Below are 24,587 nucleotides of genomic sequence, written 5' to 3' on the forward strand. Positions count from 1 at the left end.
CTTCCAATAAAGGCCATTTTTGTTTGTGAAAACCAAGGAAATCTCACATTATTTCAAGAAGAAGTCCTCCGAATTTTTACAATGTGGCCATCCTCGTCGCCAGTAATTGTGGTGTATTTGTGTTTTATTATGTACGATCGTCATATATAATTACATGTCAATCAATGCAAATCTAACAATCACCATCACCATCACCATCACCACCACCATCAGCATCAGCATCACCGTCACCATAACCATCACCATCTCCATCGTCATCGTCGTCATCGTCATCATCATCATCATCATCATCAATTCTTATATTTATATTATTATTCCTTTTTCAATACCTGGTCTTTATTAGTCATTCATTTAGTACCCACATTATACTTTTTTTCGTTTCTATAACTATTTTCTTTTGTGTCAGCTTTTTCCGGTTAGTACATACCGGTTCACTGTAAAGACGAATATCCTAGACAGACCAGATGAGGCCAGATTTATAAGGTTTATACCAACGAAGTTTAACAGATTCAAAACACTACGTGTGGAAGTATATGGGCGCAAGAAGCTAGGTAAGTAGAAGCGGTGGTTATCCATTCACACACCATACATCCTTCTATCCATCTTTTTATTATTATTATTATTATCATTGTTATTCTATTTATATTTGAAATTTACGTTAAGTTAACAGTTTTACATCAGTTGTAGAAAGAAAGAAAGATGATATTTGGTGGGTCGTCTGTGATAGTACGCGAGACTGACCTTGATGAGGCTCTAAGTCTTCATATAAAATTGAAATAAGATTGAAATTATTTTGTTTGTCTACTAATTGAGCTGCTCTGACGTCACATGCAAGGGGTATTACTGAACGGAGCACGGGAGAAAGCCGTTTTAATTGCTTTATTCTATTTAGAAAAAAAATACGTTGTAGGCTTCGATGCTGTTTTCTTACAATTCTTTATGAATAAAGAATAGACTAACGATGAAGACTTTATAGGGGACTTATATAGGGCTAACCTCAATGTCTTCCTTTTCAAAATATGTAATCTGCATTTTTAGAATAAAGTATTATTATCAAAGGTCCATCAAAGTGACGGGTTTAGTCGCTCCAATAGGATCGATCAAAGGCTTTGGAATTATTCATGAGTTTCTGAATTCAATAGAAAGACTTCAAGGCATTCGTCTAACGGGAGGTGCGACACCCAATCAAGGTTATATCGAAGTCAAAACTGATGGTAAGTGGGGCAAGATTTATTCTCGACACTGGACAACGAAAGAATCAAGAGTAGCCTGTAAAATGCTTGGTATGACTGGCAAAGCAAGTCCATGGTCACCGCACGTGATAGCAGAACTGCCAACAATCTTGTCTTTGGATAGTTGTCATGGTAATGAGTCTTCACTTGTATGCTGTAAAGTAGCACATACAATAGTAGAAAACCGTTCATCGTTTAGCATCAGAGGAGTTTCGTGTGGATATCCTACTGGTAAATACAAATATCTGATTCATTTGAACAATATGAAAACCATCAATTTCATTAACTTCAAATTCACCACGTCATTATATTCATGTTGTTTCTGTTTTAATTTAAGTAGTTGACGTGAAAACCGAAAGTAAAACTCCTCTTGTCACAAACAAGGTATTTACTATTTTTCTTATTATTACACACAAGTAATATAGCTAGGGGTTAGCCTCCTTCGCAGGCGTTTCTCTCTTTGCTTCGAGGCTTTCTTGTTATCGCTTTCTTTGGCGGACTAGCTGTAGGGTGTGACCAAGGTAAACTGCCGGAGAGCGAACCAGCCAGCGAAAGAAGGAGGGGAGAGACGCCTGCCAAAACCCGAAGTGTATGGACATTCCGCTTCGCTCAAAGGAAGCCCGGGGGGGGGGGGGGGGGACTCTGGGTGGCAACGGGCGGGCATGCTCGTCGGAAATTTCCAAAATGACCCCTAAACGATACCCGAGTCTTACAAAGGTGGGCGTGGCAGCATAAGTTTTTACCCCTAAAAGATACCAGCTGAAATTTAACAAATTTATAGGTTTTTTTTTTTTGCATTTTCAATAGTTCCAAAGACGTCAACTTCAAACACGCAAAGTTACACGTAAAAATCTTTAAAAATACCCTAAAAGACACCAGCTTGAATTAAAATGACCCAAAAATCTCTTAGACACCCTAAAAGATACCAGATCCTCGATTTTTACCCCTAAAAGATACGACGAGCATCCCCACCCTTCAATATATGGGAGTCCCCCCCCCCCCCACCCCCGTGACGCTCCACGTCACCCCGTGTACCAATGAGTAGATTCTGTCATGTGTAAATCGTGGTAGACTAGGGGATTTATTAGAAGCGTACTCGAGAACTTTAATGTAAACACAACACTCTTTCAAGCCTGTAATCAAGAAATTTAAGGAATACACTGGGAAAAAAAAACAATGTGTTATTTATTTGGTATTGTTGTAAACTCCATAATTAAACGGTAAATATATGTAAGTTTAAGAAAAATCGAGCGGGGAAAAAGCGATTAAGAGCGTTTCCAGTTGTAATTTTTGAGCTCCAATGTTCTTAGGCCAATTTTTCATAGCTTTTTATATTCGAAATAAATTAGTTTTATCAGCTAAAGAGATGATTAAGTGGTCCAGACACCTTTTTGACACACGGAATCACCAGAGATAAACTTTAAAATATACAATGATGTTGTGGAAGCTTTAACTTAAAAGAAGAAGACCGCACAAGTACTCGCGCGACAACAGAAAACTAAGCTCTGCACTAGCAAAGAGAACCTTTGGCTCCTACCAGATTCAGAAAATCCTTGTCCTTTTACCGCTTCTAGTAGAGAAGTGTCGCCTTAGCCCAACGTATATGATTAAAAGAAAGAGAAAGGATAAAGCGGTACAATATTGGAGACCATTTGGGGCTCAGTACTTAATAATAATAATAAACTTTATTTAACACAGAATTCAGAAAGTTGAAGAAGCTCATTTACACTGAAGCTGTGTATAAAATGAATCATAATAAATATATTGATAAAAATTAAACATAATGTTAAATATATGATAACAATAGAAATATATAGCTAAAATTGAGATCTATAAAACTACAAATAATTATAAAAGGAAATATGTACACTAAGGTTAATGCAATTAATATTAATTGAGTAAAACTAAAAATGACAAAGGAACGACAGACGAAGTCTCACCTCCAATCGTCGGTACTACCACCAAACCTTAACATATTCAGGCTTGGTGATAATGACAATAATTGGAAGTGAAACTTCGCACTGACTTAGCATGTTTCACTTCAGGATTTATTTTATTAAAAAGAGAAGCAGCAGCATAAGAAAAAGAACGAGAACCTGATTTTGAGGATATCTTAGACATATCTACTTACGGTGGCAGAGCCAAAACGGGTTGAAAGATCAATCATTCAAGCTGCACATGACGACTCCTTTACGCACTTCTCCTTATGAACTATAACCTTCTTGGAAATACTTGTCGAGAGTCAATTAACACATATTTATAATTATTCTAATTAATATCCATTATAACTTTTTCCAAATTTACGTCTATTTACGTTTATAGATTTATCTTCCATTTTATGAGACGTTCTCTCTGTTTCTAGACATCTGTTCCCTGGATACAGCTATTTTTACAAAGAAGTGTCTACATACACACTGTAACGTTAAATCGTAGTTGCCAGGCCAAAAGTGATAGCCAATATCACAACCCACCGACTATCGACCTCTACGACACGGATTCTGGGAACAGCATCCCATGTAATGTTTCCATGGATATAGCGAAGTGTGGCGTTGAATCCAAAGTAAACGTTGTTAACATTTGTTCATCGGATGAGAATGATACTTTGACACTGTGCAGTGAACCAGATATAGTAGCTTTCGGTAAGATATCTTATTTGGCTTTCCCGTCCATGCATCAATCTCGTACCCAGAGCCCACGTTCCTCGTGGTCAGCACCGAGAAACGAGAGGCTCTGGTTGCAGCCTATTTTATGCGCATTCTGATTGGTCGAATTTAAACAATAGAAAGTCCGAAAGTAAATATTCATAATAAAACATGGCGGACTTTTCCCCTAGAAAAAAAATTGCCAGTGCCGCTGCTGCAATGGAAATGTTTGGTTTTTTTTAAATCATCCTATCAATCTTTTTGTATCAAAGTCTTCTTCCGAAAACATAATTTCTAACATCGAAAGTTTAACTGGAATCAAAATCGAGGAAAATGAAGGGTTGTCTCTTGTCATTTGCCGTCCCTGCTACGCTAAGATCAATAACTTTCAAAAGTTTTTGGATACATTTATTAACACTACTAAACAGCAGAAGTACATAGTTCGGTTCAAAAGGGAAAGAAATTTAACTGAAAGCCCCGGTTCAGAGAAAGTATCGCCATCGGTTCGGCATGTGAGAAAGAAAGCTAGCCGAGAAGAAAATGGAGATCCCTCTCGTGCGCCAAAGGCACGTGCTGAGTTATTTGCTCCATCACCATTACCAGAACCAGCACCAATGTTCACACCGATTCTATCTGCACCGATGATACCATTCCAACCAGTAACGATTGTACCAGAATTAACACCAATCTTGCCAGCTCCAACCCCAGAAGCTTTTCAAAAGCGTGTGTTACCACCCTCACTGCTACCAAATAAACCCCAAAAGCCACAGTCGAAATCATCAATTATTATTTCTACTTCTGGTCTCCGTAATCCGAAGGTTAGTATCACAACTTATTTCCAAGTGTCTTTCATTGAGTGTTAATTAAGCCTAGCGCCTCTAATTTAGACAATAGAAAATGGCTGCTCCCTATTTTACAGCCCGTTATAATGCCCCCTTTACCCCACCCCACAAATCATGAACACTCCAGAAGATTCAAAGTTTCACCTCATGCATTTAAATATTCCAACTGTAGCTCTCCTGTCAATAACTGATTATATGCCACTTATTAACCGAGAGTGAGGTCATTACAGGGAAATCTCAGACCGAGGTCTTGACAGTACGGACCGAGCGCAGCGAGGTCCGTACAAAAAAGACCGAGGTCTGAGATTTCCCTGTAATGACCGAACGGACGAGGTTAATAAGTTATTTATTATATGGCCTTTTTTAGTGCTGTATTTTTAATAAATAATATACCTAACTATGAACACCGGAAGTAATTTTCAACATCCGCTTGCGCACGCAAGGTCAAAGTTGAGGTCGTGTTCACTGAGCCAAGCGATCCTGGCGAATTTATTGAAATTCGCAGAGACGGTTTTGTTCAAAGCGAGAACATTTTTGTCTTTATTATGGCAGGATCTAGGAAAATGCGAATACTTTAATTTCACAAAACACAGATACCTGTGTTTACAAGTGTTTGAACTCTTAAAAACTCAAAAATTTAGAAGAAAAATAGACCCAAATTGTCAATGAATTTTGAACACGTGCGGAGAACTTGCAGTGATTTCAGTGAAGTGTTATTCTTCGTCGTCGCTCTCAATAACATAACGTCGCTTTGCACCTTGTTGGATTAACTTAACTGGACCATTGAAGATCTGGAACTGACATTGATAGATACTGCTGATATTCGCTCCAGGAAAAACACCATTTAAAGCTGCTGGGTCGCTTGAATTATTCAAAGCGAGCGAATTCGTTGTGTTTTGTAGACTCAGGCTGCTGTGTGACTGCCGTGAACTTGTTATTAACTGGCCACTGCTATTGTCTGGAGAAGCAGTTATCTGTTTGGAATTTTGCGAGTGACTTGAAGAACTCAAAATGTACGACATTTGTCGCTGATGGTGCTCATTTACTGACTTGTATGACTGGAAGCTTTGAAGACTTTTGTGACCGCTTAATTGAGCCACAAAAGTCTCTGGGGTATTTGCATCTAGCAATCGGCCAATGCCAGTCTTCCTGACGCTGTGACTTGTGACTTTTGCTCCTTTTCTTTGGAGATTGGCTTCGTCTGCGGCTGTTTTCGAGAATTTACCGATTTCATTCTTGCCTAGGGGCGCCTTTATATACCACATTTGAGGATTTATTCGGCGGTCGCCGTGTCGTACAGCAAGAAAGAATGGAGCATCTGGCTTGTTCATTTCTTCGGGTCGATGGCTTCTGAACAGCTTATAAAACTGAACAGGACATCTCTCCGTGTTTGTGGCGTATGCTTTTGGTGAGAAAGAACGCCTGTGACCATTTTCTTTGCCGTTACGTGTCTTGGTGCCCCGCTCATTCAGCCAAACAAGCATTTCGCGTCCATCTTGGAGAGCATCTGTCTGTAAGGAGACGTCTCCCCAGCACAATTTACGGCTCTCGTCGCGGGCTCTAAACCCAAAATGCAGGGAGAGAATCCACCACATGGTTCTCTGAAGGACTACGGGATTTTCTGCACCAAAAGCGCCATTCTGATACAGCTTGTCTTCTTCTTCTTTGGTCAACGAACGAGTCGCGTTAGGACGGTTCCCTTTGCCTTGTTCAACAAGGTTTTTACGCTTGGCTTCCAATACTTTTCTAGATAAAGCAAACTCATCGTCCTTGAGGATGTTCATCTTTGACCTGGAATCTGACAGAAACCTTTGGATGCTTCTCTGCAGCCCAGTCAAACTACTTGGCTCGTATTCCTCGCCATTAACTTTCCTGATGTTTTTGAAGAACTTTCCAAGGAGGTGGTCAAGCCTTTTGGTGCCAAGTCCAAAATCTGAACATTTGTCTTGTTTATCTCCCCAAGAAAACGGTAAAAACACTTCATATCACTTGCCGTTTTTTTCACAGTGTTCTCATTTTTCTGTTCTTGCACAAACTTTAGCAAATCTTCTTGACTGTTATTGATACTGTCGTCTCCGGTATTGGTTACTTCAGCCATGTTGTTTTGCTCACTTTTTGCCTCTTCTTCCTCTGGATAGTAAAATTCGCTTTTGCTGTGGCTCTCTTCGTCGCTCATTGTACACTGAGAAGTATCTCTAAGCTATACAATAATTTTTTTTCAGTTATTGAAAAGATAAATGTATTTTGTTTATGTTTTCGGTTGATTTAATGTTTGGTTTCGTAGCTTTTGATCGCAACTGAAAAGAGCCGTGAATGAAGCCGAGAACAATTTCCGTAATGACCGGTCATTACAAGAAAATCTTGCCCGCTAAGCAGCCAATCAGAGCGCGCGAAACATTGATGCCATATAATAAGGTTGAATAATAACTTCATGTGTTCTTTACAGTCTGGTAAATATAGTCTATTTTTAAATTATTTGCTTTATGAGAACAAACCAGTCAATGAAAACTGCAAAAACGTTTTGATGAAGGTGCTTCAAATGATTTCTATTGGAACAACAACTCTTGAAGTAGCCAAGGTTATTCTAGAGTCTCCAGATTTACTAAATGCAGTGAAGTTCTTGATTCTGCAACATATTGATGACCAGTGCAGGAAACTTTGGACAAGAAATCCTGAGAACACATCAGTGCTGAGGATGCCGGTAGATAAACAAAAGGTATCCAACAAGTTAGAGCTTATAATAACAGTTGTAAATACGTGTGTTTATTTTCATTTCTTTGAAGGGTAATAATTATACAAGAAATAATTACATTATAATAAAAGAGAATTTTATTTTTCTTAATTTAAATCATACCATAATTACTTTTCATGAATAGGACGTTTGCACGATGGCGTCATTGACCTCTACTACCAGACTCCCTTGCACGCTTTCTTTTGTTCAGTTAATTAGCACCAATTGTCTTACTATTCTCATGAGGAAATACAAATTTAAATGAGAAAGAAAATTCGCAAAGCATCTGGGTAGTGGGAGTCAAATGACGCCATCATGCAAACGTCCTATTCTGATTTCCTTCATTGTTTATAATGAAGTTTATGTTTTAATGATAAATGTTAAGGGTTCCATAGGTTGTTTAATGTGTATAATTATGTAATTTCTATAATTTAAGGAGCTTCAGAACTTTTCTTGGTTGCCAATTTTGGATGAAATGGAAAAAAGAGCACCAGATGTTTTGGATTTCCTTGTTACTATTTCTCTTCCTAAAACAAAACATGACTATGAGAGCAAAGTTCCTCCATTGTGTACTTCATACTGCACACTATGAATACAAGGTGGAGTGAACTTTGCCTCGTACAAAAGATAAATGTTGTCATTGTTGGAGTTGGAGGTGCCACAGCTAAGGTATATAGTTAGTTATCTGTGGATTCAAAAAAAGTCTTGGTGTAGTTTTTAGGTTAAAGTAATTTTCATTGCAGTTACTTACAGTCATGTGTAATCTATTTTGCAGACAACTCAAAGATCGAACAAGGAAGGGATTACCCAATCAAGAGACAGATACAGGTCAATTATGGAAGAAATTGGAACAGATTTTACTGAGAAAGTGCGATAAGAAACTTGTGCAGGAAAGCAATGCGAGGTATTTTTGGACAACATTGACCTCAGAATCTTGGTTAATATAAAACTGAAAAACCACCGTAATTCAGATCTACACTGGACAGCTCAGTATCTAACATTTGATAGAGTGCCATCAAATAACCTTGATGATTCGAAACCTTTGGTACAGAATCTTGAAGGGTTTGATAACATTAACTATTTGCTGAGCAGCACTGAAACAGAAAGACTAAGGAAAGACTACATTGTTTTGGTGGCCAGAATTCTTGTGGAATTCTTCGATTTCACGAAAGCACTGGAAAATGTTGTTCCAAGTCATATAAATCACAGGTATAGAATATTTATTTTATATGTTTCCCATTTCAGATCATGTGTCATTCCCTAGCGTATCATTACTTTGTTTGATGGTTGCACATGAGATGAAATAGAATATAATTGATACAACACAAACTAAAACCAGATCCTAAATATTCTTTTTCATTTATAAATCACTGAAAATACACATAAAATACATGCAAAAGAAGTCCACAGTCCGGCATTGGTCTACCAGTTGTACCTTATGATCAATCAAGGTATTCTGACGTATGTCAATATCTCGATGAACTCCAAGAATTCCTTGCTGATGTCCATAGACCACAGTTTTGCTTAACTTAATTGATGAGTTATTCTACAGTTAAGGTATGTGGATTAATTGGAAGGTCCATATCAATAGCAGTAACACAAGGTTAATACACTCATCAGGAAAATATAATATTTCATGAATTTTTCACTACATTTCTTTATTTTGCAACTAGTTTATATGGGAGGAACTGTATAGAGCAACACCTACATGTGCAAGAGAAGTTGGAACATTGTACCATCTCAGGCAATGTTTTAGATTGGTTAACGTCCCTAGTAAAGTGAACAAAAACTATGCAAGCTGTGAACATTTAATGCTTTCTGCAACAAAGGCATTTATGAAAAAGCACAAGTGCCTCTCCATCATTTTTGAGACATCTGCCAAAAGATGCATCTGGAGATGAGAAATGGAGTTTTCTGCAAGAGCATATAGGAAAGTTTGTAGACGAATTTGCTATGGCAGAGTTTGACATTGAAAAAAAATGGAGAGAAGGAAAAGAGAAAAAGAGTCAGGCAAAAGAGAATAATAGAATGGAGGCATCTACTCCAGGATCATCAGCTACTGTTTCAGAAAATAAAAATAGAGAAGAGTTACTTGCTCCAGGTAATTTCATACATATATGATAAAAATAGGTACAAAAAAACAGCAGTAATGACTACCTCCTTTAATTTTCACAGGTCATTTAACCATTAAACAGTCGAGCAACTATCAGTTTCTAGCAGTTGAAAAGATACTGGAAACACCAGAGAACATCCAAACAATAAACAGAAATTTAACTGTTGCAGTACTCGTATTATCTATCATTGGACCTGCATCTGATAACTTGACACCTGGCCAACTGGTTATCTGGCAAAAAGAACTATTAGCAGCATTAACCACATCGGATACCATGACAGGTCAAACCGATCAAGACAAAGAGCGCTTCATTCAAAGAGTACTATCTCAGATATCCCCACAGATAGTAGAGAAGACAGAGTACTTAACTATGGCCTACAAATTATACAGTTGGGTCTCATGTTAATGCAACTTAATGATACAGAACGTGAAGGTGATGATGAGCGTAGTCTCATTAACTGGAAGATGCTAATCTTGTATTTTAGATGCAGAAAAAGAGGAACGAAGTATGCATGTGAAGCTCAAAGGTTTATAACATGAATACGAGCATTGTACACTGATAAAACTGCTCATAGAGTATTGCATGGACAATTCGTAAATCCAAAAGGAGGGCTGGGAACTAACTATGCCAATGATTTGAAAATGGAACATCTTGTTAAAAGTAACAAAGACATTTTAAAGGGACTATGTGCAAATAAGACATTGAAAGCTGTTCAAAGATGCTCAAGAGCTGCATATGGATTGAAGGAGATTTGCCAAAAATTCGATCAAGAATCTCACATTTCTGATGATTCCACTGCTCACAGACACGGCTAAAAAACCGCTGATTGGCTAATTTAAATCTCAACTGAGAGTGCGCAATGTGGTTTACCGCTGAATTTATCGCAGGCGCTCTGACAAAATGGCGGACGAGGAAAGGATTCCTGTCGGGCATTTTTCCTTCCAAAAATCGCAGTTTTTATCTCAAAGACCTTGATTTTATGCCATAGTTTATCAAGAAAACGACACAGATAAGAAACACGATGTCCGGTAGATGGTAAATTGTCAAGTTTTTAGTCTAATTCGGACAAAAACAAGTCATCGAGTAAGCTTACTTGGATAAAAAGACAGAGAAGAAATACAATTATTGTTTTCTTGTTCCAAGTCTATTTCAAGATGCTGAACTTGAAAAGCTCATCGATTGTCAAGATAATCAAGTAAATATAGTCATGGATGCTGTAAACTTTAAAAATCGCAATAAAAGCTATAGATGAACATGCTTTACCCCGATCATGATGTAAAATACCTTACTTATAAATTCTGGTACTCGCAAATTTTAGACAAATTTCAATAACGTGAGGTAAAACCCTAGATATGCCTTCGTTTGGGGATTTCGCAGACAAAAAACACAACAACAACGCAAAAAGCAAAAACAAACAAACAAACAAATTATTCGGCAACCAGTTTCATATTAAGTTTCAAGACGATTTTGAATACAGACTGAAGTTGCTTTTAAAAGGCTATTTTAATCACCTCCTGGTTTACAATTAAATATTTTCATCACTATTTAAAGGAATTAAATGCAAATTAGAGTGTATATTAGATTCTCTCCATTCATATTACTTTCAGTTCAGTTCAATAATTCATCATATTATTATAAATGAAAAAAATCATAATATCATAGTATTATGTCTAGTGTGGAAGTAAACTCCTTTGATTAAAAAGAGAAAATATTTTGTTAAGTGCTATAGCTGTAAAGTGGAAGTAAGGTTGTGTATAACAGCGAGCTGTTGAATTGTATAGTTTGGTTAAGGTCTTGTTCTCTTTTAAATCTTACAGGTGAATACCAAAACCAAAGGTTGTCTTTTAAAAGTGCTTCCAAAGTTAATGTGCCATTTATAGTTCATGTCAAAAATGATTTTTTTCTCAATTTCTAGCTTTTCAAGGTTTTTCAAGTGATATCCCAAACCTGCTATATATATATAATAATGTATTTCTCTATATAAGCACTTTGCAGCACTGAAAATAGAAAAGTCTTTCTGAATTTTTGTGTTTAGCCATTATGTGTAAAAGCCTTCATTATTTTGACAGCAGAAGCCTTGCCATGTGCATTGTCCTCAGTGTTTATTTTACAAAAGTAAAGAACCAAAGAAGATAGATTTTTCATCTACCGGTCATACAAATATATATATATATACACCGAATCCCTAAAACTTTGACAATTTAGCGATATATATACACATATATGTATCCTCTTTTTCCTATTATCTTTCCTTGAAAATCCAGGTATGTTGGGAGTGTGGTTATAACCTTGTCACACTTTAAGAGGCAGTCTCTGTAAAAGCGGCCCACTGCATTTCGGGTCAGAAAATAGTTTTCCCTCAAACTTTTACCATAGAAAGGTAATTACTAGTAAGTAATGAAAATGACTTTATTTTCTCGAAATTCACCAAAATGATTTTTTTACAGCGCATAAATCCTGGACCACCGTTATCACTAAATTTACATTTATTATCAATTGAAAATTGCCCATATTCAAGTCGTCACTGCTCGCAAAATATAAAACGCTGGAACAAACCATTATTTTTCCTGACTTTTACATTCATTCTAGTGTCAAGAATAAGCAAAATTTTGAATGTTAAGCAAAAGGGGAAAAAGGAGAAAAATAAGTATTCATACCCATTTGACGGCTTTTTGAAATCAAGACAAACCACCCTTCACTAAAAAGCTTTTTTCTCCCAAGTCCGGAACGGATTACTTAAGTCTTTTACTTCAATCTACTGACCGAAGGTTGATAAAAGTGGATTCATAAAAACATTTTGCGCTTTTTATGTATCTTCGTCACAACAACCTCGGACTTTTTCGTGTTTTTACCAAAATGTCTCATGAAATATGCAAATTAAGTACTGAAATAAACTATAACTAACCATTATTACTTGCTTGAATTTTACTATATCCGGTGTTAACACACTAAATATTATCTTATTTTCCATTTTAAACTACTATGAAGTAAAATCGTCTCCAAAAAATACGCTATGATGCGTTTGACGCGGTATATGAAGTGTTTTGAAGTTTAGGCAAATTACTTATTGATAATGTAAACTAATTTTTCTAAAATATAGTTTACAAAACTGTATTTCTCTTCTTTTATTGTCTTGAAATAACCTAAAAACTTGTCAAAAAGCATCTATTTTAATATTCAATTAATTTAGATATGTCCAAGCGAAAGTTTAGACAGGGCAAAAATTTCTCGGTGTAATCGCGCCTAAAGACGACTCGCCTCCACTGTCCCTTCCTACCCCTCCCCTCAAAGCGCTGCTACGCAGACTATCTAAATGTCACTTACTCCGACGATTAAGGACTCAGCGTCCGAAATGTTTCGAAAAGTTTCACAAAGCTTTTTACGGTGATTCAATTTATCCACGAGTTCCGACTGTTTTATTCAGAAACATCGAACGCAGTCCAAACTAGTATTCTACTAGTCATCACCACTCGTTTATCTAAACGTTCGCTTGGACATATCGAAATTTTAATTGAATGCCGACTTTAGGTATTAGAGCTCTTGTAGCCTGGTATACCTTGCTGTGTTGAATAGAGGCAAGCCTTAGTGGGTCACCAAAAATTTCCAAGGCTAGCCTGTTTTGAAGTTTATGCAAATTGAGTGTTGACACAGTTTGAAATACAGTTTTGGAAACTATATTTTAGAAAAATTAGTTTACATTATCAATAAGTAATTTGCCTAAACTTCAAAACAGTTCATATACCGCGTCAAACGCATCATAGCGTATTTTTTGGAGACGATTTTACTTCAAAGTAGTTTAAAATGGAAAATAAGATAATATTTAGTGTGTTAACACCGGATATAGTAAAATTCAAGCAAGTAATAATGGTTAGTTATAGTTTATTTCAGTACTTAATTTGCATATTTCATGAGACATTTTGGTAAAAACACGAAAAAGTCCGAGGTTGCTGTGACGAAGATACATAAAAAGCGCAAAATGTTTTTATGAATCCACTTTTATCAACCTTCGGTCAGTAGATTGAAGTAAAAGACTTAAGTAATCCGTTCCGGACTTGGGAGAAAAAAGCTTTTTAGTGAAGGGTGGTTTGTCTTGATTTCAAAAAGCCGTCAAATGGGTATGAATACTTATTTTTCTCCTTTTTCCCCTTTTGCTTAACATTCAAAATTTTGCTTATTCTTGACACTAGAATGAATGTAAAAGTCAGGAAAAATAATGGTTTGTTCCAGCGTTTTATATTTTGCGAGCAGTGACGACTTGAATATGGGCAATTTTCAATTGATAATAAATGTAAATTTAGTGATAACGGTGGTCCAGGATTTATGCGCTGTAAAAAAATCATTTTGATGAATTTCGAGAAAATAAAGTCATTTTCATTACTTACTAGTAATTACCTTTCTATGGTAAAAGTTTGAGGGAAAACTATTTTCTGACCCGAAATGCAGTGGGCCGCTTTTACAGAGACTGCCTCTTAAAATGGAAGTATACATTCAGTGTGGCTCTAAGTCAATGTTATTTCTTTTCAGTTCCAGGTTTTATTTCTTGAAACAGCTCATATATTGACTATATATTAGCTCTTTTGGAATAGATAATTGGTTAACTACAGAAGTGAGATATAATTGTGTTTCATTTATTATATTTGTCAGAATGATGATATCATTTGGAATAAATAGAAAAAAGAGTTACAGTCACCTTTCACATTACATTAATCAGTTTTAATTGTATAAAGTATTACAGTTTACAAGAGGCTAAAAAAGGAGACTTTCTTTTCTTAAAAAGGTTTACTTTCAAAACAAAACAAACAAAAATAAAATAAAATAAAACAAAGCTTTAACTAGTCCTAGACCTAAATCTGAAATGCTCCTAATGAGTAATAAGAGTGTGAGCATGAGTCCTCAATTGTTGTAACTGAAATATTTTTGAAATATTATAAAAATATAACAAGGAATTTAGAGGTTTATCCCATTGTATGTGTATAAATTATTTATAAACTTTAATTTTATGCTTGTTCTGATTTCATAGCATCAACTTCTGTCTTACCAATAATGCAGAATAGATTAATGCTATAGTAGAAATATCCAGTAACCACCTTTGTGGCATGATTAATGTTTAAGATAATTTTATATTAAAAAAAGGCTAAACTATTTAAGTGATCGACTTGTTTTGTATTCATGTTATGAAAATAGGTAAACTCGAAAAAATATATGTATTGAATAGGTCATTTTGGAAGCACCCAGAGATTATTTTTTATTATTATATATAGATATCGATGAAATACCAGGTTTTCTCTAGTGTCGAAAACTTGATATCTTTAACCAGTGGAAGATACCATATCTTTCACACCTGAAGATATCGCTGTTGAATCGGCTTGCTATTTTAATAAAGAATTTTTGAGCTTTTGTTTTATTTAAGTTTCATCGATATCTATATAATAAACAGAACATTACATGGCCGCTTGGAGATACGAATTTTATCTTCTCGTGTTTAATTTAGATATCTCACTCGTTCGCTGCGCTCACTCGTGAGATATCAATTGAACACTCGAAGATAAAATTCGTATCTCCGCGCGCCCATGTAATATCCTCTATTTTACCTTCTGAAGTGAAATCTAGCTGCGTTGACTAATAACTTTGTATATCAAAAATTAACAAAAGGCAAATCTCAGTTTCGATATTTAGTAGAAGAAAAAATAACAAACATTTTCACAAAGCTAGAAGCTTAAGTTTGTTGATCTATAATTACCTTACTTAAGCAAATTATGGCGGAAATATTCGGAGGCAATAAGATTACAACTTATTACTATTGGAAACATTTTTATTGAAATAATTCCATTTGTATCATAAATCTGATTTAAAGTATAGCGAATCTTGTCACATTTGAAAGGTTAGAATGGCAATGATGGACTATTGATCGTACGAAGAATTTTCCCTCGAATGCCCAGGCACCTCGTTGAAGGCTTCGTGTACAAGGAAGGAAAAAATGCAAATAGTTTCGGTGCTCATCCTTGGAATCAGGAGCTCATTTGATATGTTGTAGAATGACGAATAATGAACAAAATATCACAGTCTTGAGCTTAAGTATGTTGTCCTGACCTTAAGTCGGCTCGAAATACAAAGGTGATTCGCAACGATTTTTGCCACGACTATGAATATTGTAGCCCAAAAACAGCATCGTCTATCATGATGACCAATGAGTCAATATTCTTTCAAAGACCATGGACATGTTCAATAGGGTCTACATATTTATCTACTTGCTCTAGATCTCCAATCAAAGTCAAACTGAAACGCTGGTGGTCATTGGAAATATGAGCATTCTGAAGCACGGGAAACACTCACGCGTCCGCCATCTTGTTTTCAGGAATCTTGGCGCATGCGCAGCGGTTTTTTAGCCGTGTCCTGCTCACACACATGCTTGCAGCACAGAAGATATCATGGAGATGCTTAACATCATAAATGCAACAAAACCGTTTGATCATCAACCTGGTAGAACCTTCAATACATTCCCAGAAATTTCCAAGACTCCACTTGACAAACTGAATGTCCCACTTTTGCATTCATGGATGACCAATCACAAAAGAAAACTACTTAAACATATGTATCTTTACTGCGGAGATGAACATGAAGAGTCAGAGGAAGAGTCAGGCGATGATGATTTTGTTGAAGATGATGATTGTGCTGATGAAGTATAAGGTACAAATATGTATTTGAAACACAAATTACCTTTTGAAGCATACATATGTTTAATCTTGTATGATGTTTCAAATGTATTTTTGAATAAAGTTCCAGAGTTGGACAGCATTGTCATGACTAAAAACAGGTAGTTTACCTTCTATATCTTCTAATGACCTGGAGTTAGATAAGTTTTCAACAATATCATGCAGGAGTTCCAAACTCACACCACTTATAAAGCTTGTGCTTCCAACAACAGATCTTCCAATGCCAGGTTGAGACAATCTGAAGTTTTCAAGTTCTACTAAGAGTTCCTCTCTGTTTGCATCACCAAGAGGTTCAAGTAAACTGCCATCTGATTCTGGTTGTTCTACCACATCATTGTCCAGTATGTATGCAACACTTTCAATTATACAGTCATCACAGTTGCATAACTGCTGATGATAATCACAGCAATCATGTTCAGGCCCAGCTCTTTGTGGTTCTTGGAAGCAAAAGTAACTCAAGATCATTTGACGTTTACATTTTTGGGCAGTGACATACATTCTCATCTCTTCCGACAATTTTTGTTTTTGCTCTGGATATATCATATGAATTATAGTAGATGATTGCCTTGGAGGGTAGGCCATCGCGCCCAGCCCTCCCAGCTTCCTGGAAGTATTCTTCCAGTGTATATGGCACCCCTGTGTGAATGACATTTCTTATATTTCTCAAATCAAGGCCAATCCCAAAAGCAATAGTTGCAAATATGATTCTCAGCTTTGAGCTTCCAGAAAGTAGACCATCAACAATTTTCTCTCTCTCATGTACTGGATATTGCGCATGGTATTGTGTAAAAAGCCTGTTACTTGCCATTTCTAAAGACCCTAAGGGGTGGTATTGTCTTTTCCCCATTTTCTCACTCATATATGCAAAACAATTTGAAATTGTTTCAAGATTACCAAAGACAATAGTCAAAGGGAAATCAAGTTTATGCCTGTCAAGATCTGCAATTAATGCATCAAGAATCTATGTAAACTTTGTTTCCCCACGATCTGGCCTTCTTGATGAAGCAAAATAGATATTACTTCTGTCAGGGTTACTTTCAATTATAATTGGGTCAATAAGACCAAGAGATGCCACTATCTCACTTCTAGCTTTCTTGGTTGTAGTGGCTGTGAGACCCATTACTGGCACATTAGTAAAAATACTTGAAAGAAGTCATAACTTTTGGTATGCTGGTCTGAATCATGCATATAAAAAATGTTTTTTCTTTTAAATCGTGAGAAACACATTTATTATATAAAGGTTCTATATGATGTATTTAAAATATTTTAATTTAAAATAGTAGCTGAAAAAAGTCAAGAAGAGCCCAAAAGATTCCATGATGCAATGGATTAAAGTTTGAAATTTATTGAACATTGGGTGGTACATACATGCATCTTCTGAGCAGTTATCAGTATGGTTTTCTGAAAGCCATTGTTTACCAATTGAATTTTGGTTTTCATATATATTTTTTCTCCTCTCCTAAGCTAATAAGGGGTGGGGTTAATTATGCAAATAGGTATTTTAAAAAGTAATTCATACTGAATTTGTATCACTCCTAATGTTTGAATTTGATCAAAGTCTTAAAATAAGAAAACCAGATACTCAATTTAAGAAATCAACAAAAGATGATTACTTTATTGAACACAAAATTCTCAAATTAAGTTGTTATAATGTTGTATTTAGGGAAATGCAATTCTTAATTCAATAAAATTGTGTAACTTAACCTGACATAGAATTTGTCTTAAATAAGAAAATATTTTATTCAAAATAAAAGAATGCAAGATACCAAAGTTTCTAGTTTTAAGATCCAAAAGTGCTTAATTCAAGACTATTCATTCTCTAAAGTAAGTAAGTATGTCCTCTTATCTGGGGACCTTAAAATAAGACTTAGTTTCTTAATTTAAGAATTTTTACTTTATAAGGGTGTTACCAATCTAATGCCAAGTGAGCTTCATCCAGTACGATTGCTTTAAGTTTAGCGCCAAACTTTTTGGACCTCATGATTCTCAATACATTCTTGTTATTCACAACAGCTTCCGAATGAGCAAATATAAGTTGGTAATTTAGCATACAGTCAAGTGGTTGGCTTTCTTTCTCGTCAACTCCCTTCGTGACACGATCCCCTTTCAACAAACAAACGTTCAGTCCAGATTCCTTCAGTTTTGATACTTGATCTTGTATCAATGCAGTCAAAGGCGATATGACAATTACAGTACGCTTAGTAGTATTAATTAAAGGATTGATGTTATAACCAGATAAAAAATCCATAACTGGAGGTAAAACTTGGTAAATCAAAGACTTCCCATATCCAGTTGGGAGAATAGCTAAGACGTCTTTTTCTTTAAGACAAATGGCTTCTAGTACTTGGTATTGCTTTTCTTTTAAGTTTAAATCTCCTTTTCCAATTACTAAAAAAAAAATCCATAACTGGAGGTAAAACTTGGTAAATCAAAGACTTCTCATATCCAGTTGGGAGAATAGCTAAGACGTCTTTTTCTTTAAGACAAATGGCTTCTAGTACTTGGTATTGCTTTTCTTTTAACTTTACACCTGATTTCAAAATAGTGCGAACTCTCGGGATTTCCAGTTTCGGTCGATCTTCGGCACTCGACCGACATCACTCGACGGCTTGGTAACCAGGCTAACCAGGCGTATTACATATCTATCAATGGCAGTCATGGCGAAAACCAAACTCGGGAACTGATCATGAAAGATATAAATCAGGTTTTGACAAGACCATCAATATGCCATTTTCACTTGGGAACTGATCATGGAAACCATATCAACTGATCTGCGATGGAGGGTAATCTATCATCAGATAATTTATTGCTCCACAATTCAAGAAACATGCAGGGCTCTTTTCGTTGGCGAGACATTCCTGTGTAAAATAAGAAAGCTATATAAACAGCAGCGAGATGTCAAAGCACTTGGGAGACGAGGAAGGTATCGACTGCTAACATGTGAGTATAAGCTTATTATACGTAAGGTTACGTTAGTTTACTTCAAAATTTTAGTCGGGAACACAGCCAATAAAATATTGTAAATTCTAAATTTCATTCCAGACAATGAAAATGGTATATTGAAGTCTATGGTCTTGTCAAAACCTGATTTATATCTTTCATGATCAGTTCCCGAGTTTGGTTTTCGTCATGACTGCCATTGATAGATATGTAACCCGCCTGGTTAGCCTGGTTACCAAGCCGTCGAGTGATGTCGGTCGAGTGTCGAAGATCGACCGAAACTGGAAATCCCGAGAGTTCGCACTATTTTGAAATCTGGTGTAAATCTCCTTTTCCAATTATTTTTAGTCCGTAATCCAATGCATCACGAAATAAATCGAATTCTTGACGCCTGGCCGCCATTTTTAGAATTTTGTTTGAGCATGCGCAGTTGAAACTTCCGGTCCGAGATTCACGGACCGGAAGCTCGCATAAAATCGGCTGCAACAAGAGCCTCTCGTTTCTCGGTGCTGACCATGAGGAACGTGGGCTCTGGGTACGAGATTGATCCATGCGTCTATCCAAGCATGCATCCATCCACTCCCATCATTTATCTATTTACACCCATCTATCCATTCATTCGTTCATCCATCCATCCATTCATCCATCCATATACCCAACCACCTTCATCAACTCTATCCATCTGAATGCACTCATTCCAGCATCATCCGCTTGTCTGTGTTTTATGAATGTCTTAATGTCTTTGCAGACAATTTCACTAATATACGTGGAGTATTGTATGAATCATGGAACATGTACACAACGTCTAACAAGAGCTCAGTTTTGAAGTTTAATGATGTGTTTAGTGGTTCTCCCAATATATCCAGTGTTTCACCATCCTTTAGCATAACTGCGTTTTCTGGTCTGTCAAACTACAGTCTACGAGAGCAAGGTTATGTGATGGTAAGACTTGAAAACTCTTTTCACTTAGTTAACCACCATGGATCGGATAACCAGGTGTTTCTTGTAATTTGATCTTTTTTATTGTCCATGCCTTATATCAGTGCTCTTCAATGTAATCCTAAGTCGCTAATGGTAAACTTATCCTAAATCATCAGGTTGCAATGTCAAGACTTTACTTTATCGCAGCTTCATGTGATGATGAATGTGAAATATGGCTAAGAAGAGCTGAAGAACCAGGACTGGGTGATAATGAAAGAGCTGATCACGAGCTGTTGATTAAAATTGAGTCACCTACGTATCCCACCGGATATAAATTGTAAGATTATTATTTTCAGTTTTGCTTCTTGGTTGCTAGCTTATTTGTTTGTTTGTTTGTCTGTTTGTCTGTTTGTCTGTTTGTCTGTTTGTCTGTTGTCTGTCTGTTGTCTGCTTGTCTGTTTGTCTGTTTGTCTGTTTGTCTGTTTGTCTGTTTGTCTGTTTGTCTGTTTGTCTGTTGTCTGTTGTCTGTTGTCTGTTTGTCTGTTGTCTGTTTTTCTGTTTTTCTGTTTGTCTGTTTTTCTGTTTTTATGTTTGTCTGTTTGTCTGTTTGTCTGTTTGTCTGTTTGTCTGTTTGTCTGTTTGTCTGTTTGTCTGTTTGTCTGTTTGTCTGTTTGTCTATTTGTTTTTTGTTTGTTTGTTTGTTTGTTTGTTGGTTATTGAGTTGTTTTTTGTCTTTAGTTTATTTATTTATTTATTTTTGTTTGATACTGAGTAGCTTTGTTTTGTTGTTTGTCAATATGTTCGTTTGTTTGATAGTAATTTTGTTTGTTTATGTGTTTGTTTGTCACTTTTGTCTGGTTGATTGTCTGGTTGCTTGCTTTCTTGCTTCATTGTTGTGGTAACATTTGGACACTTTTTTCCAGGAGTCCAAGCCAATATAAGTTACAAAACTTCAGCAGATGTCATTTGTATCATATGGAGGCTTACATGCGGCAGCGGGTCAATAACGATTATCTTACCGTAGTCTTAAAGTTACCCGATGAACAAGGGATGCCACTTTTCCCCTCTGAGTTTGTCTACTGGATGAGACCAGGTAAGGTTCATCTTTGTGCTCAGTTGTCACGATTGATTAGTTGTGTCGATGGAACAGAATATCCAAATAGCAAAGGAGTTCTTTTTATACCACTGCTTTTATCTTCACCCATTTTCTCCTTTTATCTCTGGTAAAGTATAAAGAGATTTTGCCTTTTACTCCATATTTACCTTTATTATCACGTATTTATTAAATCACAGGTTCTAGAGTTCTTAAGTTTCAATTAACCAACAACATCAGTAGAAGCATTGTTCTTGGTTCAGAGTTAACTTTTGAAGGTGAGTCATTACTTGTTCACTTATACTTCTCGCTCTTTATTTTGGACTTTTCAAAACTTCTATAATTGATTACTCTCTTCTCCATAGCTGTCTACAAATTCTGCTGCAAAGGTCTTGCCTGTCCTTCCTGTCCACTGGTAAGACAGCTGGAGGCTTTTAAGCGAACGATAATGGTTAACGGGAGACTCGAAATGAGCTGTGAAGAGCACAAAATGAAATTGAAAATCTCGACGATCGTGCAACCGGACAATTACAGCATTGATGTAAGATATGAGATCTCTTTTGAGTCATATGTATATATATTTTCGAGTTGTCTATCACTAGGGCTTTCTGAAAAAAATATCAGAGATGACATCCCATAATTTTTGATGCACTTTTGATGTACTTGTATATATATGTGTGTGTATATATATATATAAAGGCTCAAAGTTTATGCAAACCGCAGTGTATATATATATATATATATATATATAGATTGTAGATATAGATCAAATACAAGAAATCACTTTAGCTGTTAATCCGAGTTTCACGCTTACGCGATCATCATACAAACTTTAATTAATTAAATTAAAAGATCGCGAATAGCTAAAGTGATGTCTTGTATTTGATCTATCTGCAATCTTTATATATATTCCTATATTTATATAATTACGCTAAAAAGAAGAAAAAACTTAAGACAGAGATAAAGAACGAATTTTATGATGCTAAAAGGAAAAATTTACAAGAAACACATTGCGAGTTAATACATATAAGTCGATGGTCAGGTGTTGAAGAAAGCCGAAATGAAGCTTATAAGTTTTGTTTGTTTGTTTGTTTGTTTGCTTGTTTGTTTGCTTGTTTGTTTGTTGTTGTTTTTTTTGTACTGCAAGTGCTTTTATTACGCAAAAACTGTTACCATGATCGTTTTCGATTTTGAAGAACCTGTATAAGACTTGATAACTAAATATAGGATTCTTCTTCTACTAATACACTCAAAGGTTTATGCGGGAAAATTTTTTTCTTAAAATTCAGACATTTTACTAATGTTGTACGCAATCGAAATTCAACACCTAATCTTTTCTACAAATGATTACATTTCCACCCGGAAGTACGTCACAAATTGAAAGCCCCATAACAAACGCACGTGATGTGGAGTGCTGTGCTGTGCTGTGCGCCATCATAAACAACGTGCTTTAGTCCACCAAATAGAAAGCGAGATTTTTAGATGGTTATTATTTTCCGCACAGAGAAAAGAAACACACACACACACAAAAACAACTAATAAAACAAATAAAAATATAAAATAATACATCGTTTTCTTACTGTAGGAAGCTCGGACAAAGCTCATATGTTTCTTTACGTTCAGTCTAAAGTATTTTCTTATATTTGAATGTTTTTACCAAAGTTTTACAACAAATATATTTTTTTAAATGCATACATAGTTATCGTATCACTTTCCCGACGACCTAACGCATTGGCACAAGAAAAGACGTATTACGAAGTCCATACAAGTTTCCGGTAAGCAATAGATATGGCGTTTCAAAACAAATGATTTTATGTTTACTTGGGCGATTCTAAAGAACAAATTTGACCTTTTCAGATTCAACCAGGCTCCAATGTTCGTTTGAAGATGGAATATGTCCGGGATGGATTGTATCGTCACACGACAGTCCATCATGCCGGTGGAGTTTAGAAAAAGGTGAGAAGATCAAGGGTATGTATCGTTAGTCTTAAGTATTCTCTCTCCTGTTGTTGCTTCTTTTTTTGATTAGAGAAATACCAATAAGTATAAAAGTATTGAATACTTCATATAAAACAAACCTTTCTTATCGGTGGGCTTATTCTTCCACTGGACCAGAGCATGTCATGGTCAGATTGATCTTCGTGGAAACGACGGGACGCGCCTGATATGAAATGAATCAAACACGTTCAATCGAGAATGATTTGCTTCTTCGACTATGCTTCGCCTTAGGAAACATAGAGAGTGTTGGAGAAACAATTAAAACTAATTTCCATGCATATATCTACAGATTTCACCAATATGACGATAACACTCATTGGTTGATAGATTACCACTGGTATGCGGGACTTATACTAATAGTAATTAATTTTTTTTATATGGCAAGGTATTTTCACACCGTTATGATTGTTCAATTTACGGTCCATACGGTACGGACCAAAAAATGAAACAAAATGCTGTACTTAGGATCTTTTAAAAACATTCAAATCGTTCTAAAAAAAATTTTCTAGATGGAAATCGCCGAAAAACTTAAATAAATTATCTAATGATAACCTACTTTAGACTGATAAAGAAGTCACAACGTCAATAAGCGAGAAGTTTTTTTGAACTAGACACTACATTAGTTGAGCAATTGCGATTTCGTACGACTTAAATAAAAAAAAACTAGGTAAAACTACGAACTGAATAGCGGCTTCAATAGCTCATAAATGAAATAAAAATAGTTTTACTAGAAAAAAAAAATTATAATTTCATCAAGCAAATGTATTATTTCAGTAACGTTACAACGTTAAGTTTGAACTTATCTGAGTCGATCCAATGAAGAAGTCAGTGGTTTCTTTCGTTGGAATTTTAAGCAGTTTTCTAGGCTCATCCGCTTTTTAGGTATTTCCATATCTCATAATATTTCATCCTCACTTGAATTTAAAAGCATTTGCGGACAGGAGAGTTGGCAGTACCTTTTCACTGAGTTGAAAATGCGTTTATTGTGCATTATGGCCGGCATGCTTCAAACAGTCAACAGTATCAAAAAACTATCCATGTTCACTAAGTTGTAATTTTCCAAAGCTTCTCATTCATTCCTGGAGAGTATTTTCATAAGAAAACAAAACGAAAGCCAGTAGTATTTTTTTTTTCATATTGGTTGACAATCTTGAGTCTAAAAAAACGTTTGAAGTACGACAGTTTTATTCTAATGCTCAGGTTTTTTGCATTCACATGTTTTGTGAAAGAAAGCCTAACTTTCAGTAAAAAGAAAGGCTCACTTTTTTCTAGTATTTCAGATAACTTTAAAACTAAAAACTATCTTCCTGAGTGACTCAAACACGCATGATTTGTGGCACGTACAGGAAGCCTTTCCAATG

The 24,587-nt window shown here is 35.8% G+C and overlaps 2 protein-coding genes and 2 pseudogenes across 3 annotated transcripts in view; all 4 read left to right on the top strand.

Annotated features, from left to right (window-relative positions):
• The window catches only part of LOC116288051 (uncharacterized), a 36,189-nt gene extending 31,452 nt beyond the window's left edge, over positions 1–4,737 (top strand). The window contains exons 4-9 of the mRNA XM_089026368.1: positions 407–551; positions 1,143–1,463; positions 1,570–1,616; positions 3,595–3,871; positions 4,015–4,025; positions 4,147–4,737. Of these exons, the coding sequence (XP_088882494.1) occupies positions 407–551; positions 1,143–1,463; positions 1,570–1,616; positions 3,595–3,871; positions 4,015–4,025; positions 4,147–4,737 (1,392 nt within the window). The remainder of the gene's footprint in view (positions 1–406; positions 552–1,142; positions 1,464–1,569; positions 1,617–3,594; positions 3,872–4,014; positions 4,026–4,146) is intronic.
• A 2,518-nt stretch (positions 4,738–7,255) lies between these two features.
• LOC116288053 (uncharacterized) lies at positions 7,256–9,568 on the top strand (annotated as a pseudogene). Its single transcript, XR_016119112.1, has 4 exons — positions 7,256–7,432; positions 7,884–8,116; positions 8,223–8,656; positions 9,292–9,568. The product of XR_016119112.1 is annotated as an uncharacterized LOC116288053 (transcript).
• A 199-nt stretch (positions 9,569–9,767) lies between these two features.
• Positions 9,768–16,247, top strand: LOC148912996 (uncharacterized; annotated as a pseudogene).
• A 3,744-nt stretch (positions 16,248–19,991) lies between these two features.
• Positions 19,992–23,685, top strand: LOC116291768 (uncharacterized). Its single transcript, XM_031698976.2, has 7 exons — positions 19,992–20,156; positions 20,312–20,472; positions 21,059–21,228; positions 21,429–21,506; positions 21,594–21,769; positions 22,928–23,003; positions 23,086–23,685. Exons 1-7 carry the CDS (start codon positions 20,007–20,009, stop codon positions 23,211–23,213), a joined length of 939 nt encoding a protein of 312 aa, XP_031554836.2. The 5' UTR covers positions 19,992–20,006; the 3' UTR covers positions 23,214–23,685.
• Positions 23,686–24,587: the final 902 nt, after the last annotated feature.

The sequence above is a fragment of the Actinia tenebrosa genome, unplaced genomic scaffold (genome assembly GCF_029948245.1).
Source record: "Actinia tenebrosa isolate PJP-AT-01 unplaced genomic scaffold, QUT_ActTen_1.0 PGA_scaffold10__47_contigs__length_13832649, whole genome shotgun sequence".
Taxonomy (NCBI): Eukaryota; Metazoa; Cnidaria; class Anthozoa; order Actiniaria; family Actiniidae; genus Actinia; species Actinia tenebrosa.

What these genes read in the sequence shown, in the direction of transcription:
- LOC116291768 (XM_031698976.2), top strand. Translation starts at nt 20,007, where the DNA reads ATGTACACAACGTCTAACAAGAGCTCAGTTTTGAAGTTTAATGATGTG. An exon ending in TGTCTACTGGATGAGACCAG is followed by an intron (nt 21,229 to 21,428) that starts GTAAGGTTCATC and finishes ATTAAATCACAG; the next exon opens with GTTCTAGAGTTCTTAAGTTT. An exon ending in TTCAGAGTTAACTTTTGAAG is followed by an intron (nt 21,507 to 21,593) that starts GTGAGTCATTAC and finishes TCTTCTCCATAG; the next exon opens with CTGTCTACAAATTCTGCTGC.